Source organism: Haliotis rubra, unplaced genomic scaffold (assembly GCF_003918875.1).
Source record: "Haliotis rubra isolate DU_JTF1 unplaced genomic scaffold, ASM391887v1 Scf1584, whole genome shotgun sequence".
NCBI lineage: Eukaryota > Metazoa > Mollusca > Gastropoda > Lepetellida > Haliotidae > Haliotis > Haliotis rubra.
Genome location: NW_025765541.1, coordinates 44,256 through 60,803, shown reverse-complemented (window position 1 = coordinate 60,803; position 16,548 = coordinate 44,256). Strand labels below are relative to the sequence as shown.

General features: G+C 37.5%; 1 protein-coding gene across 1 annotated transcript in view; it reads right to left on the bottom strand.

Annotated features, from left to right (window-relative positions):
• The window catches only part of LOC124271198 (dynein axonemal heavy chain 8-like), a gene marked incomplete at its 5' end in the record, with an annotated part of 107,967 nt that overhangs the window by 47,979 nt on the left and 43,440 nt on the right, over positions 1–16,548 (bottom strand). Inside the window, 12 exon segments of the mRNA XM_046706279.1 lie at positions 1,577–1,714; positions 1,829–2,044; positions 4,635–4,802; positions 5,818–5,994; positions 6,256–6,478; positions 6,954–7,180; positions 7,847–8,011; positions 8,627–8,780; positions 12,549–12,679; positions 13,985–14,107; positions 14,744–14,936; positions 15,541–15,704. Of these exon segments, the coding sequence (XP_046562235.1) occupies positions 1,577–1,714; positions 1,829–2,044; positions 4,635–4,802; positions 5,818–5,994; positions 6,256–6,478; positions 6,954–7,180; positions 7,847–8,011; positions 8,627–8,780; positions 12,549–12,679; positions 13,985–14,107; positions 14,744–14,936; positions 15,541–15,704 (2,079 nt within the window).

The window sequence follows — 16,548 nt, the reverse complement described above, 5'->3', positions numbered from 1 at the left end:
GGTAATATCCTTTGTTTGTTTGTATAATGCACACACCCCTCTCTGCAGAGGTATGTGTTTTGGAAAATAGAGTGTGCACTGAACACAAGAAACTATAGTACACACATAAACTTTGTCTTTGATTATGGATTCCCCAAGTATCTATATATGTACATCGACATATCATTCATGGACTTCTGGATGTCTTTAGAACTCAAACTCATACAAAATTCTTTGTACTTTTGAAATAGTTACAAAATGACAGCCATGGCAAAATAAAACCAGAAATACTGCAGCAATATAATTCAGTTACTGAATAACGTATGATCCAGTTCTTACCCAAAAGAGAAAATATTGATATTTAGGTATCCGTGGGACTAGTAATTCATTCCACTCAAGTAGTTTCTTGTGTAATTAGGATATGGTTGTCAAACTCAAATGTATATCTGAAGGCAATACACCTATCCATGTTCATATTTTAATCAGTTTGGTACAGTGTTTGCAATACTTTAATTTGCCAGTTGGCCATCAGGGCTTGCTGCCACCTGCAGGCTTTAAAATCTACAGGCCCTGAATGAAATCTGCAGGCCAAGTTTTTAACAGTCAAACCCCAAAAAATAAAATAAAACAGACTACATTGTACTCAGTTTAACAGTGTTTCTACAAAATTAATTAGCGAAAACCTATTGCACACAGAGAAGTTTTTATTTGTTAAAGACTGTTGTTGACATTCCTACACGTAAAGCGCTGAAATACCAGGAAGTGAAACTGTAAGTTATTGTAACATGATGGATCATGGATTCCTGAACGTTAATAAAGAAACAAATATGGGAAAGATTCCAGTCGAAAAAAATCCTGACAGATAATTTACTGAAGGTCACAAGGGCCTGCAAATATTTGAAACTGCCTGCTCGATACAATAACAACCGGCGCTGGGCCTCCGGGCCGGTGGTTATTTCAAACGCTGGTTTGGTATACTTGATATTGTTTGCAATTATCTGGCCTTTTAACTACCAAGCTAGTGTTTTCTAAAAACTTATGACAAAACAAACTTCTAATCGATTGGTTATCGCAAAATCTATAAGAAGAAGCTTAAATAACCTAAATTAAACTTGATAGCAACAAACCTCTTGTAACTTAGCCACCCTGAAAATGGATTATTTCACTTACAAATGCGGCAATTTTAATATAGCTCAAGTATGACAACACTTTATATTCACCATGCTATTCGGATTGAACTTATTGGAGCAGGTGGCTCAATCAAATATGGTATGAACCGATATATGACATTACGATCTGGTTGCTTACCGTATATTCCCATAGATAAGCTGAATTTTGAGGACCAAAAAAAGCAGTCTCTGGAAGGGGTTCTTATCTATGAGATACAGTTTCACGAAAGTATTTTTCAGGTCATCAGTGCCCTGTCAGGACGATCTTACAAGTTAGCAGTTCACCTGCCTGGATGTTTACGACGACGATTACAGCCACTTTGTTATAAGAACAGGCCTAATGAAGAGGTAGAGGTTCAATGAGTCATTTCACTTTGCTTCACTGACTGCAGCGGTAATGAAGAAAACTGGAAACTTTGTTATGTTACCTGTTTTTCTTTCATGGCTGAATCATACAGTGCCTGCACCACATCCAATTCCTTCTGCTTTTCATCCAGCTGTGCTTGGGCATTGTCCAGCTCTTTTGTGGCAATATCTAACCGACCTGCCTGCTTGGCCAGGTTAGCCTGAAACAAACATAACATTTAAAACTTGAACATACACAACCAAACAAGAAAAAGATATTTATCTAGATTTGTGTTGTGGCCAAAGTTCAGCTCCACTGCTTGTGAAAAACCCACCTTCAGTGGCAAAACTTCCTTGTTGATACCATAGAAGAAAGCCATAGCTGTAGTCCAGGACAACAGACCAGCCACATTGCTGCACACTTTCTTAGCTGTCTCTAAAGCATAGTCTTCCATTGTCAAATACGGCTGCAACAACTCTACAGTCTCGCCTGTGATGGTGTCTTTAACAAAGGTCTGCAAGCTGGTCAGAAAACCTGATCCACTCATTAACTGCAAACAACAGAACATTTATTTTCAGATGTATTCTATGAAACATAAAGCCATGTGGCTCTGTAGCTCAGGTGAAATATTGGGAATTTCAAAGGCAGTGAATGAAAAAAGTATTTTGGCTTTATATTCCTTTCAGCAATACCACAATGCTTTCTTAACAATAAGGGCATTCTTTTCCATGAAAGTGTTAATAGATGCAGATTGTAAACATATAATACAAACATAGACCTCCAAACAAGGTAGGTTATTAACAATCATTACAGATATTTGATGTCACAACAGATCTAAGAGCTGTATTTGTCTCAAATTGTGTCATTAAATAATGCTTGCCAAGTAGGAGTAGTGCATACAGTAGTACTAAAATTGTTAGTGACATTCCTGCAATATTACAGCACAGGACACCAGAAATAGGCTTCCAACATTGTAACCATGTGGGGAATAATACCAAGGCTTAGGTGTCATGAGCAAAAATTATAACCACTTACCTTCCACGCCATCCCTAATATTATTTATATAAGTTCAGTTTTGTTTAAATTCAATCAATACCAGTTAAATTTATGAGAAACAAATGTCCGACTATGTCACATTTGACAAATAAAGTTTATCATCACATTTAACTTCTGTTCCTATAACCTACCTAAAAATTACATTCAGTCGAAATACATCCATTTTTGTTGAGAATTATGTCTCGAAATATTTTTTTTACCTTCCTAATATTGATTAATCACATTTCTGATCCAACCTGATCTTTTTGTAAACATGAGTGTTTGGGAAATACGGGGAGTCCTTCAGAATAACTGCCACATTATTTGAATAATGGGATTGTCTAAATCTTTAGTTCTCAACCTAACAGATATGACAAGTAAAATGGCCAGACACCAATGTTTTTGACTTGATTTACTTTGGGCAGTTTACAAGATCCCCTTGTGTGTTTGTTCCATTCCCACATGGGGATTAAATGATGACATCATATACATAAGTCTGTCACTGGATTGTTGGTTGTCTGGTCTGGATTCAGTTATTTACAGACTGACATCACCTTGCTGGAATATTGTGGAGTGTGACATTAATTAAACAACAAACAAAATATTCTAGCAACAAATAACAGAGCCTGCACTGACATAGCCCTTTGAGTGTAACCTTCCATTTGCCATATGTTAACTTTGTAGTTCGGCTTTGGGTTCTTTCAGCATCTCATGTCGATATGTCCTTTTGTTCATGAATGAATTGTCAGTAAATATACTTTGTGTTCATATGAAATACAGATTTGTTATAACACAATGTTACGTAACATCCAGAAAGAGGAAGTTAACTGCCTCATATATTTTTAGTGCTGTAAATAGTAACTGCCATTAATCCTGGAGCAGTTTAATGCAGCTTACATATGCATACTACATACATGTTCAATATGGAATTCCATGAACTCTACCAAAGTAATCAAATAATTAGGTGTATTAAATGTATTAAAACCTGTACCCTCTGCATGGTCCAACAATGACCGCATGACGTTCATGTTGGAGTTTTCTACTCACTTTTATGTGAAATTGTTGTAATTGTTGAAGGTTTCTCTCTAGAAACCAAGTTCTACCCCAGCTAGGTGATTACTGCAGTTTTTGATGATTAAATGGTTTTACTGTCATGACCTCTTTAAGAGGTAACTGTAATCTATCCATCAGTATTCAAGTTATCAACTTTTTTCTCACCTCACAAGTTAATGACACTTACTCATTTTGCAAAGCTAGCAAACACTTTTATATTTAACCTCTGTAAATACCAGGAATCAATTTATGACACGAATTTATAAACTCAGTTTGAGCTTGCGACTAGCAACATCAGTGAGTAAAATTGTATTTTTCTAACTTGAATAGTTAAAATATAATTTGTCTCCATTGAGATATGGACAGAAGGATGATCTCCATTCCCATATCAAAAGTAAATAATGTAATTAGGCTAGTAGACTCAAAGGGCTTAATGATGACTGGCTGCCATATAGCTGGAATATTGCTGAGTGCGACGTAAAACTAAACTCACTCACTAATGATGACTGAATTATATGTTCAATACATCACCTGCAAAGATAACTACAACTGATTATGAATGGATAACAAGACAGTCAAAAACTATTCATAACACCATTGCAGAGAGAATAGCCATTATATTGTGTCTAGTAATTTCCATATGGCCTCTTTAGCTCACCTAATAAAAACACATAACTTTACAATAAGATCTACGGAAAAAGAGAGACCAATTTATACTCAACAATATTTCAGCTATAGGACGGCAGGTAAAGAATCAAATCTTGATCATACATTTATAGTGATGGAATTCTGTAATTCAAACTGGTCAACGTCTCATGAGGATTACAAAAGAGTACATTTCCCAGGAACAAAAGTACGATAGGCTGGGTGGTCACTCTTGGTGATTTAGTTGATTGCAAGTCATGATTTCACAACTGCACAAATTGTGATCTCAATCAATGCTCTCGTCTGACTTGATAATTTACACACGACCATAACATAGCGGGAATATTGCTGAATTTAAGTAACAAACAAACTTTGTTCAAGGTTTTCATGAGCATGATGTGAAGTACCTTGAGAGACTCGCTCCATGACGGCTTAGGACAAGGTCTCTCTGGATCTGGTTGTACAATATCAAGCCTCTTCCCAAACAGGATGAGCACACAGTCCATGATCCTCATGATCAGATGAGGAGGCTTTCCAAGTTTCTTCACGGTAGATATATCAGATGGCTTGATTGTCTGTGGGTTGGGAGGCACAAAACAAATTCACATCAGGGCAAATAAATAAGAGAAAATTGCATAATATATGCCCAAGAAGTTTCTTGATATCACTGAATAATGTTTTTCTTTCGTCCTTATTTTTCCCCAGTTATTTTTCAGATGTGTTTTGTACAATCTGTGCTCAATATTTAAAATGAAAATACAAATAAAGTCACAAAAGGTGAATACTTGTAAAGGTGGAATACATTCTAAATGAAAAACTATCTCCTCTAAAGAAATTGTTTAAAATGCAAGAGTCACTGGATTCCTGAAGGCACCCTAGTAACCTCAAATATCCCACTTGTATGGAACATACACTGACCAATTTTATAAGTCTGGATGCAAGTGTATATAGACCTGATTCGCTGTACACTTTGCGCATTATAAAATGTCATGGGGCTTTCGTGTGTCTAGCTGGTACCCTGAAGTATACTGCTGCTTGAATAATGCTGCTCCTTGCTTGGCTGTATACAAAACCATTCACCTCTTTCTACGCCTGCTTTTCACATTTTATTGGACGCATTATTCTGTCGTATACTTTGGCTAGAAACCCCCGTTGACTTAAGTTTTGATATCGTGTTTAGTATCCTTTCAGTGGTGTATTTCCCTCAATCTTCACCTTGACCCGTGAAGATCCGGGGTAGAATAGGTCTTCAGCAACCCATGTGCTTGCCATAAAAAGGCGACTATCTTGTCGTAAGAGGCGACTAACGGGATGGTGGTCAGTTTAAGCTGACTTGGTTGACACATGTCAGTTCTCGATGCTAGACCAGTTTAGATTGTCTGGTCCAGACTCGATTATTTACAGACCGCCGCCAATAGCTGGAATATTGCTGAGTCGGGCGTAAACTAAACTCACTCACTCACTCACTTCTTCACCTTCGCTCATGGACAGTGACAGTTTTACTGGTGTTTTGACCCAGTTCTCACCCAGTTTAGATCAAGAGGAACCAACTGGAATACTGGTTTTCATTCGCCCAGTTTTCCCACTCACCTGCAGTGCCACCTCAGCCTCCTTCAGGGCAGGTTTGGCTGCCTCCAGCTTCTCCTCAGCAAACGATTTCTCGGTATTAATCTCATCTACAATCTTCTGCGCTTTGTCCTTGACCTTCTGCACTGAAGCCTTGACTTTCTCAGCAGCCTGTGCACTCACTGTCACCTCTTCCAACACCTTGATGCCAAAAAACCGGATCTTACTCTTATAAGTAATAGTTAAGTTCAAGTACAAAACACACTTTCATAAAAAAATAAAAATATATTCAATTCTAGTGAATCTGATTTACAAATGGAATTCATGATTCACAGAATTCAAGGGTGAATCGTAAAGTACTAATTTATACCCATCTTGATCACAGATTAGATGTTTAGACTAGCATTGATTTTGAAGGCAACAAACTTATGTTTGGAGATGGTCTTGAGACAATCATGTTACCTTGTCTGCCTTCTTGTTGGCCAATTCCAGTTCTTTCTCCTTGACGACTAGCTCCTTGCTGAGTTTGTCGACAGACTCACTGGCCTCAATCAGCTTGGACAGTCCTGTATTCATTCTGCTGGCCATCTCACCAATGATTGAATGTTTCTCCTTGTACACATTCTTATACCCATCCAGGAAGGACAGGTACGATTTGGGCGTTACATGTGACTGTCTCCGATACCTATGTAAATATACACGTTAGTGTTAACTTTGTTTCTTGTTTAATCACCAGCTATGGGCCAGTAGCCTGTAAATATTCAAGAAGGGACCAGAAAATTCAGTGACTCATGCAGAACTCTCATAATGATAAGTCTCCCATGCTGGGACAAGGAATCTGTCACTTACATCTACATCTTTGTGGTAAGCTAGTACTTACTCTAGATCTATATCATAGTTGGAGATTGATGGTATCAACATTGCAATAGAGTGCAGCTAATGTTCTTATCTCTGAACAGAATAAAACTATAAATGGCATAAAGTGAGTGAGAAAGATGACTGCATGATGTTTGTTTAGTGCTGAATCTTGAATCTTGAATTATGTCAATGGGGAAAACTAAAAACATGCTTCCCAAATTTGTCCAGTTGGGTAGCAAACAAGGACTTCCAGCAGGACAAGCTAAAACTTTATTTGAAAGATATATCCCAACCCCTCTCACCTCTGGAAGTATTCCACACAGACTGAAGCAACGTTGTCATGAACGACTCCCATAGTGTCCACCACCTGCTTCTTGACGTCCTCAGACGTCTCCATGGGGAAGGTGTTGAGGAAGTGGCCAGACACAGCCACAAGGGCATCCCGAGGCCACTTGCTGAACCAGTCCATTGTACATCCAGATATCAGACCAGGGAACTTCAGGGCTCTGTTGCGAAACTTCTCACCAACCTACACATGGTTTAAACACATATCGAGCACTGGTTTACACTGCCTTTTACAAGTTTTTTTCAGGTCTTTACAATTACATTTACATGCCATTTATAACAAAAATAATGACCTTAAAATAATATACTCCTAAATTTACTATAATAACACCTTAATACCTTAATAGATATTAAAGTGCTATAATTTGTAGGTCTGGCAGGTTTGAATGAATGAATGAGTTTAGTTTTACGCCGCACTCAGCAATATTCCAGCCATATGGCGGCGGCAGGTTTGAAGCACAAACAAAAATAGTCTGTTTACTACAACATCTACTAAGTATACACCGAGTAGGTAATCTAAGGGTAGTATGATATTGAGTAACACATACTTCTGACATTTCAACTTTTCAAGATGGACACTACAAAACGTTTTTCAAGAAGGACCTTCAAAGTAGAGGTCAGCAATCAGCAGTGTTCCAGCTATATAACAGCATCCACTTAGAAAAAAATCAGTCTGGGTACGACAAACCAGGCTTTAGTATTGCGTGCAATGATTCAAATAAGATCGACGTAAGATGACACACAGTCCAAGAAGTCACCAAGCCTGACCATCTGATCCATGTGTTTTGTATTAGCATTGATTGCAGATGACCAGTTTTTACCTGGAAATCACATGGAGTAAATGACTTACTGGTGAGAAACAGAGCACTGTATGTAGATTGTTTCTGGCTCTAGATATGAAATAATCATACAGGTTCTCCTGGGTGGGAGGTCGCCGAGGCTGATCTTTCTTCATCACAGATATCAGTTCTTGGGTGATCTCATCCAGTTCATCACGGGCAAACAGGTTGGACACCTATCAAAGGTTAGTTTATATAACTTCCACTATTAAAAATCTCAGCCGGGCTTGATTTAGGAAATGTTAACTTACTTGCACCAGGTGCAACAAAAACAAATAATCGACTTGCACCATCCCAATTCCAGTTGTTGCACTGGTTTACTAATATTTACATTCATTATTGATTTCATTATTCCCTCTCTTTAAAGGTAGAAGAAGAAATGAGCTGACATGATCATGCTAGGTTACCAAATATTAGATTGCACTAGTGCAAGTAACAAGGCACTAAATCGAGCTCTGCTTAGTGGTTATCCAGGGACAACTGACAGAGTACAGTGAGCCATATTCAGTGTGAGTGTAGTTGTGGGTTTGGGTTTTCTTGGTGGGAAAAGATTAACATGGTCTCCATCAGAAATTTTCTGATAAATAGACAATAAAGTTGTCTTCCTGCTTACTTGTGAAGCTGATAAACCTAGAAATAATCAGGATGAATCTGGGATTTGTGTAATTAACAAGACTGCACAGAAAATTGTGCTGTGTTATCAGGCCTCCTGTCCCCTGCCACCAGTTGAAATTAAAAGAACTAGCAATACTACCGAATGCAGATGTGTGTGTATGTACTTGTCCACATACCTCGCCAGAGCTGAGAACATTGTTTAGATACTCCAAAAAGGATTCATCCTTGATCTCATTGTCGGTAAAGATAAAGGTAATGCCTTGACCTTTACCTCCTGCTACCCGGTACAGAAACTTCAAGTCATCCATCAGATTCGACACATTGTATGACCTATAATCATGAGAGTGTGATATTCTCCAAATAGTATATATACAACTGTGCATTAACTAGAACACAGTAACACTCTTATGTTGTACTATGGAAATAATAACACACTTCATGATTTTACCATTCATGTTTTTAAAGAAGTAAATGTTAAAGAGAAAACATAAAAAGAGTACAGTTGAAAAGTGAAACTCCTTAAGTCACAAGACAGTCACATTAGATATATTGGTATAAAAACACATGTATAATAACATAAATTTGTTCAACAACCAGCTTAAGCAGATTCTCTAGCATTTCCTGAAAGGCATCAATAACATTTAATGTCAACTTTAGTCTACATGTCTGTCCTACAACAGAGACACATTGTATGGGAATCTGTATCGTAAACTCATTGTATTGCGACACATTCATATCATTACAATATTACTATAACAATGCAGAGAAAAATCACTGACATAATGAACAAAGCACAGGGGAGAATGATGGATAACTGTTAAGTGTGCAAGGGCATACCAAAATTCAGTGCCAGAGGGGAAGAATTTGTTTAGAGTGAGGCTGCTATTTTCCAAGTGATTATCTTTACAAGACACTGACATGCATTTTTTAATAGAAGCAAAAGCTATCCGGCCAGCAAATATAATTAATAGAGTTGTTCCATGTCAGCATATTCAAACCAGCTACTGCTACCTATGACTTGCAACTGAAAAACTCAAAACATTCAAAAATGTTTATACAGCATCTATCTGGAATAACTAGCAATCACATTTCAGTGTGGAAGCACTTGTGCCTGATGTTACAGAGCTGCCATCCCAGCCAACTCAATAGCTCATCTGAGAATTAGGATACCTTTTTTCCTACAGTTAGAGTAGAAATTGTGAACTAGTCTATATTACACATAGACAGAAAGTAACTTCATTGATGACACATTCCAGCTGTGCATAGGTGGCCTGGGGAGACTGAGCTGGGATGACTAAATTCAGTGAATGTTACAAGTAACTATCCATCAGATTATGTTGACACCTTATCAACTCAGTCATGAGGTATGACCACCATGGCCCACTTGCACAAAGCGATCTCAGTGCTACAATGATCGTAACTCCTATATTCTAACATAGAGCCAGTGGTCATGAATCCATGAAGTTGCACTGTAGCACAAGCACAGTTTGCTGATGACCAATTGTAACATGGAATCATTATGGGGTAGAAGACATGCTGAAACGTGATTGATCAAAGGTGGTCCTTTTTCAAAGAACAACACATTCAAAGGTGTTTGAGTGTGTGCATAAATGCTAGTGAGTGTGCGTGCAAGTGCTTTTGCCAGATATATGACGACATCCTGTAAACAACAGTCAGCATCACACAATCCAGTGCTTGATATGGTGTACAACAATCCAGCAGTGTAAGTTGCTGGGGACCAGCGCCTAGTACAATCCAGCAGTTAATGTTAAAGTATTGTACTTATGACTATCTTAGCGATAAGAGAGCTTCAGAAAATCTAGGCCCAGTTCTAATCCAGAGATATACCGGTAGATAGATACAGACAAGCATAAAGGTACAGGAAGTCTTGGCCACCACTACAAGAGGACAGATTAGTATGCAGTTATCAGAGCAGTTGAGAGACAGTTGAGCAGCTGACAAACTAGCTGATATCAGTAAAAACATGTCTATTACCTTTGGAGTTAGTTGCTGAAAGTAGAATCAAATTGTCTTAAAGCCCTCCTGTGAAAACGCTACGGTTTGTCTGCAATTTCACCAACTAGACATGTATAAAACCTAATATATTGCAGACAGGAGCATGGATACAGGTGGAATTGTCAGGAATTCTTGCACTGGAAATTGTCAGGAATTCTCCCAGCACATAAGAATTGTGGTTTCAAATACTGACTTGTTCATTCAATTTTTCCACTGTTCATAGCCTTTGTGAAGAGTTCAACAGCAATACATCATATCACAATTATATTGTCACAAATTAATGAAGATTATATCCAGGGGTGGAAATAACTTTAAAATTGCTGGTGTACTCCGGTACAGTGGCACATGTAAAATCACCTGCCCTGATAATTCTTCCACTATACCAGCTGTTTTCTTGTTGATTTTTTACATAAAGAACATAATTAACATTGGAAAGTCAACTGGACACCGGTACAGTGTGATATACAAATTTGCTTGCCCGACAGAAAAAAACACTGGACTCGGGCGTCGGGCAATTGGTTATTTCCACCCCTGATATCATGCATTGTTATTGTTAAAAATTAAATAAAACATCACCAAAAGGAAGGAAAGTTGCAATGCTGCAATATCCATATATCTAAAGGCGACACACACATACATGTAACAGAAAAGGAAGCACTATGTCAATTCACTGAAATCAGATCTTTTACAGTGTTTGAATTTTAGGAAGAAATGGGGGTTTTAAAAGTGAGACATTTCAAGAAAAAATACCACCAAAAATTCAAATACTTACTATTATCATTTCTGTGTTCTATGGCATCTATAGTAAATGTCTTGCCATCAAGTGTACATATTTTCTAAAGTTTAAATATCCTAAAAGAGCTGGCAAAGAAGAGAAGCAGGATCATCTAAGAAAGCTGACATCTAACAGGCTCAAGAACCTTTACCCATCAAAGGTAAAACTACTACAACAATTCAGTCACAACATTTGTTGTTTTTTTCAGCAGTGATGTTAGAAAACAATATTGCCACTATTCCAAGACTGATGGTTTTCTGAATTTTGTTACACCATTATGGTGTAACATTAAGAAAACACATTCATGCAACAACATATTATTGTATACTTTCAGTTTTGATTGACCAGAGACCATATAATCTATTATATGGTCTCTGGATTGACATATTAGTCATGTACTCTAGTCACTTCTTGTCTGGACTGGTATTTACATGAAATTTGTACTAATTTCTACTTAGATACTGTTGATTTAGTGATGTGGTGTTCTAAAGAGTCTCTTTGTACTTTGTAGCTATTGTTGACTTCTTTTCAGAATATCCAAATTGTTTTCTCTTTTTCTATTTAATAAACATTTATGTTTGACAATGTAGATTTTCACTCCCAGGACTAGATATTTAACGCAAATAATGATCTTACAAAGGTTTATCTTTACAAAAATAAAAATACAGATATAACCACATAAAGACACTTGCAATGGAATGATGTCACAGTGCTACTGAATGTTAAGATATGACCTAACATTCCACAAATTATGCACAATGATGAGCATTAGTTAAGTAACCTTTGTTTAAATCTGAGCAGTCAGTCAGCTAGGATTCACCGGATATGACTGCCACATCTTCACACAGAAAGGTACCATATCAGATTAAAGGATCTGAGTTTATTGATTTAACATTATTAATGATCTTGCTGAGATATGGCATGACTATTTGAGCATGGTTCATTCTTTGGATTATCATTTTTCAACATAATATTTGTCAATGCCCTGAATATCTATATGGATAACTCTCTCATCAATCTCTTATCCATTGTTAAAAGTCATAGAACATCTTGAACAAATTAAAGCATTAGACAAGCTTAGTGGAGCAGCCTTAGAAGTAAAGGTCTTTTTCCAACTAGTCCTGAGGACTAGTGTAACCAATATTTTATTTGTCCTCACACTTTGTAGCTTGTCTTAAATGAATAAGTTCTGTCAGTTCCAATTTTTAGCAAAATTGATTGCCCTTGGAACTATTTACTATCCTCTGGCAAACTGACAAACATGAATTTTGAAAGTTTTTGAAAGTGCACTGCTAGACTTCACACACCTGGTGAGGGTGATCTGAAAGATCTGGTAGCCGGCAATGAAGGAGGCCAGTCTGGTGAGAGACTGTTTCCCTGAACCTCCCACACCAACAAGAAGAGCTGCTCCTCTCGGTGTACGGATGATACGGGAAATCTGAATAATAACCATCCATAAATTTATCCTGGATTTCAAACTGCCTGCCTGCTTTGGACAAGTTGGGAAAAACATGCCTTTCCCTGCAAGAGATTTTCACTCAGGGTTCTCATTGTCTATCATTCATAATTTAATTCTTAAAAACACGTCAAATACATGCTACTTAATGTCGCAATAAGCACACCTGCCGCAATATGATGACAGCCTGCAAATAATCAAGAGAATATTCACTGATTGATATAAATTATAATGAATCCCTCACCATGAAGTAATCACACTCTATGAACCTTGTTGCTAAGTTGTCAACCATGCAGTCCACTTAATCACTTCTTACGACAGACCTGTGAAGATCCAGGTTAGAATTGATCTTCAGTAACCCATGCTTGTCATAAGAGGCCACTAACGGGATCACCGACTTGGTTGACATATGTCATCGCATCCCAATTGCATAGATCGATGGTCATGCTCTTGATCACTGGATTGTCTGGTCCAGACTCTGTTATTTACTGACCACCGCCATATGCTGAATGCGACGTAAAACTAAACTCACTCACTTCTTATGACAAGCATAGCTTGCTGGGGATGATTTCTAACCTGGAATCCCTACCGAAGGATAAGTACTCTTCATTTACGCTTAACCGTAATCTTTTCTTATCTCTCAGTGATATTGTGTATACATATACAGTCAACTCTCGTTAATCCAACACTTGTGGTTGCAGAGAAATATGTCGGATTAACGAAAATGTCGGATTAATGTATTTGTGTGAAAATATCAATGTTTACTAAATGTCATGATCGTCATACTGTTGCATGCATATCAGAAATGGTAGATCTAGTTATCTTCATCGTATGTAAAAATATTCCCAGAAATAAAAAATACTAACAATACATACTTGTTTTCATTTATTAACATTCATAGATGGCATAACATACATATATAATCACATAATCACCTAATTAACAAGTGTGATGTTCACTGACGCCGGTGTCAAGCAGCCAGTAAGGCACACGCTAATTAGCACTCACGTGTGATTGTTTGTATACGGTCGGATCATCCGACCGGCTGTGTTGATTGTCGGATTAACAAATGTTTTTACAATGTATTTACAATAATCAGTTGCTAGATTGGTGTGTCGGAGTCGGAATGCGAGAATGTCGGATTAACGAGAGTAATTATCACTGTTTTAAATGGTTCCCTAAGTTTTTGTCGGATTAACGTGATTGTCGGATTAATGAGTGTCGGATTAACGAGAGCTGACTGTATCAAACAAGTGTGATTATCAAGTTATGTGAGAAACTCCCGACCTTGACAAGATGCACCATGGCATCTTTAAAGAAGACTAGATCCAAATGGCCACCTCGCACAACTTCATTGTACTGCACAACATATTGCAGTAGCTTGTCATTCAGGAAACTGTAGCTGGGAATCTGAAGATAAAGCCAGCAATCACTGCACCAAAATATCTCTTTTGTGCAAGTTTGGATTAATGCTGCACTAGTTTGATATTTGAGGATTGCCCTAAGTGAAACAGGTCTGAGATATTACAAGGTGAAACACACAAGCACATATATGGTGCACAGAAAATTACAGCCCCTCAGATGTCTAGGGCTCCTATGCCCCCTTATTAATAATCTCTCTTGACAAATCAGAATCCAACATTATACCTCGCTGTAATCATGGTGGACAGATAGGTCCAACAGCACCAGTACTTCAGCCAGAATTCTTTTGAGTGTTGCCAATTGGCACCTTAACTACTAAAATGTGTGCAGTTGCAACTTTTGCCATTCATGGTAATCATGGTATAGAAGACCTTTGGATTATATTAATTGTTGTGCCAATGGGCTCTCTAGCATTGAAAAAAAAAGTGCTATTGCATATTTTTTAGTGTGAATGGCGCAATGTGGCTTGCCTGGCTGAAGCACTGCAGCACCCTATAAGTGTAACTTGGAAACAATTCCAACAGACCAACTACTGGTAATGACAATTGTTCAGTATATCTACTATATATCTTGCAACGACAAGCATGGCAACAGAATGTAACCTGGGATCTCCCCAGAATGTACCTTTTCATAGACCTTGGGTGCGTCCAGTGCAGCATCATCTTCCTCCTCTCCAGTGGGTTCAGGTGCATCTCGGAGGAAGTCCACGAAGTAGGGCTCAGGGTCCATCTCGTTCACAGCTTCATCACCTGCCTGGTTTCGCAACACTTGTGTCACGGCACCATCAAACCATTGTTTGTCTTCCGCATTGGTGAATCTGTACAAATATTTTAAGGTATGCTTAAAGTCTCAGCTTATAACTCATTTTACCTTGGTCTCTATTTCTGCAGGTGCATGGGAAAACAGTAATATATTTTGGGAGTCCCATGCATTGAAAAGAGATTTCCAGGATGATCACTGCACCAACAGCAAACAGTCAACATAATTAATTTCATTCATTCCAACATCCATAATCGATTATGTCCAGTGGCACCCTCAGTGTGCATACATTCATAATTTCTGAGTGTACAGGATATTTTGTGTTCGGGAAGAACCTGTTTAGACTTTGAATATGAGATTTAGTTGATATATGCTGTGAAAACATTTTCATCTCATATATTGTGAATAAAACATCTGTTTGAAAGCAGTTTCATCCCAAAAGGTATTTGTTATTTCAAATACTTTAAAATCAAAAGCAAGTGAATAAAGTAAATAATGCCTAATAATCTCATAGAGAAAATCTAAGCTGTAGAATTATTACTACTTTTGCTTTTCAGGGTCTCTTTTACGACTATCAAAGTTGGACAGTTTCAATCATCTAAGCACTATTATTGCTTTGTGGACACAGCCTAGTAGAATATCTTCCTCATCTAACAGCTTACCTATCAGCTATGACTCGTGTACATTCATGTTTCCACAGAGATAGTATCATAGCTTTAGACTGGCACTCCTCACCAGCTATTGTCAGCATACCCTGCCAGATTCGAGATAAATCCCTCAAATTGAAGATGTAGTGAAACTTGGCTGGTGTGGGCAGCATCTTGATCTGTAAGTATATGAAAGGAACATGTAAATTATAAACATTCTCTCATCCAAGGTGGAAAATTCAGCCAGTAGCCCAAAGACCCAGTCTTGTGGCTTATGTTTTTTCAAGAATACTTGACTAATAAAGACACAATTTTAAATCTTAAAATGGTGTCACGCGACAAAATTCTTTATCATCAATACTTCACAGATTTGCACACATCAGTTACAGCACCAGCTGGCTTCCCTCCCACTGGGACCAAACCTTTGCCTTATCTGTGTGTTGAAGAAAGGGACAACTGTGATTGGATATGCAGAATGAACACAAATCCAGTATTGATAAGTTCCCATGAAGGTCAATGGTCATGGAATCTTTATTACATCGTTTTACAGACTATAAAATTATGTCTAATGATTCGCCAGGTGCGTGTTTGTCACAACTGTTTAATGATTTACTTTTCTTGTTTTCTTCATATAATCAATTAATATTTTCATTAATAATATATTGTGTGTTGAAAAAATATTGAACTGTTCACTGTATTTCTACAAGAATTGTACAAAAACTATATACCATGTCATGTCATCCTTTGGTCATGCCATACAGTATTATTCTGCAAGCTTCATACAAAATGAGCAATATATTCCATCTTTCATTGTTTAATTATGAAGAGAAATAGGCACATACTTATGAACAAGTTCTATCCTGACAAAATATTTGTGAGATTGAAATAATCTTTAGGATTTGTTAGACTCATGCAAAACAGGTGCATGTGTTGTCCACATTAAGATACATGGTCAAACTATCAAACTGCTCATCTACATTATTCCAATGGTAAAATTAGTCATTTCATGTTCTGTCAAAAGAG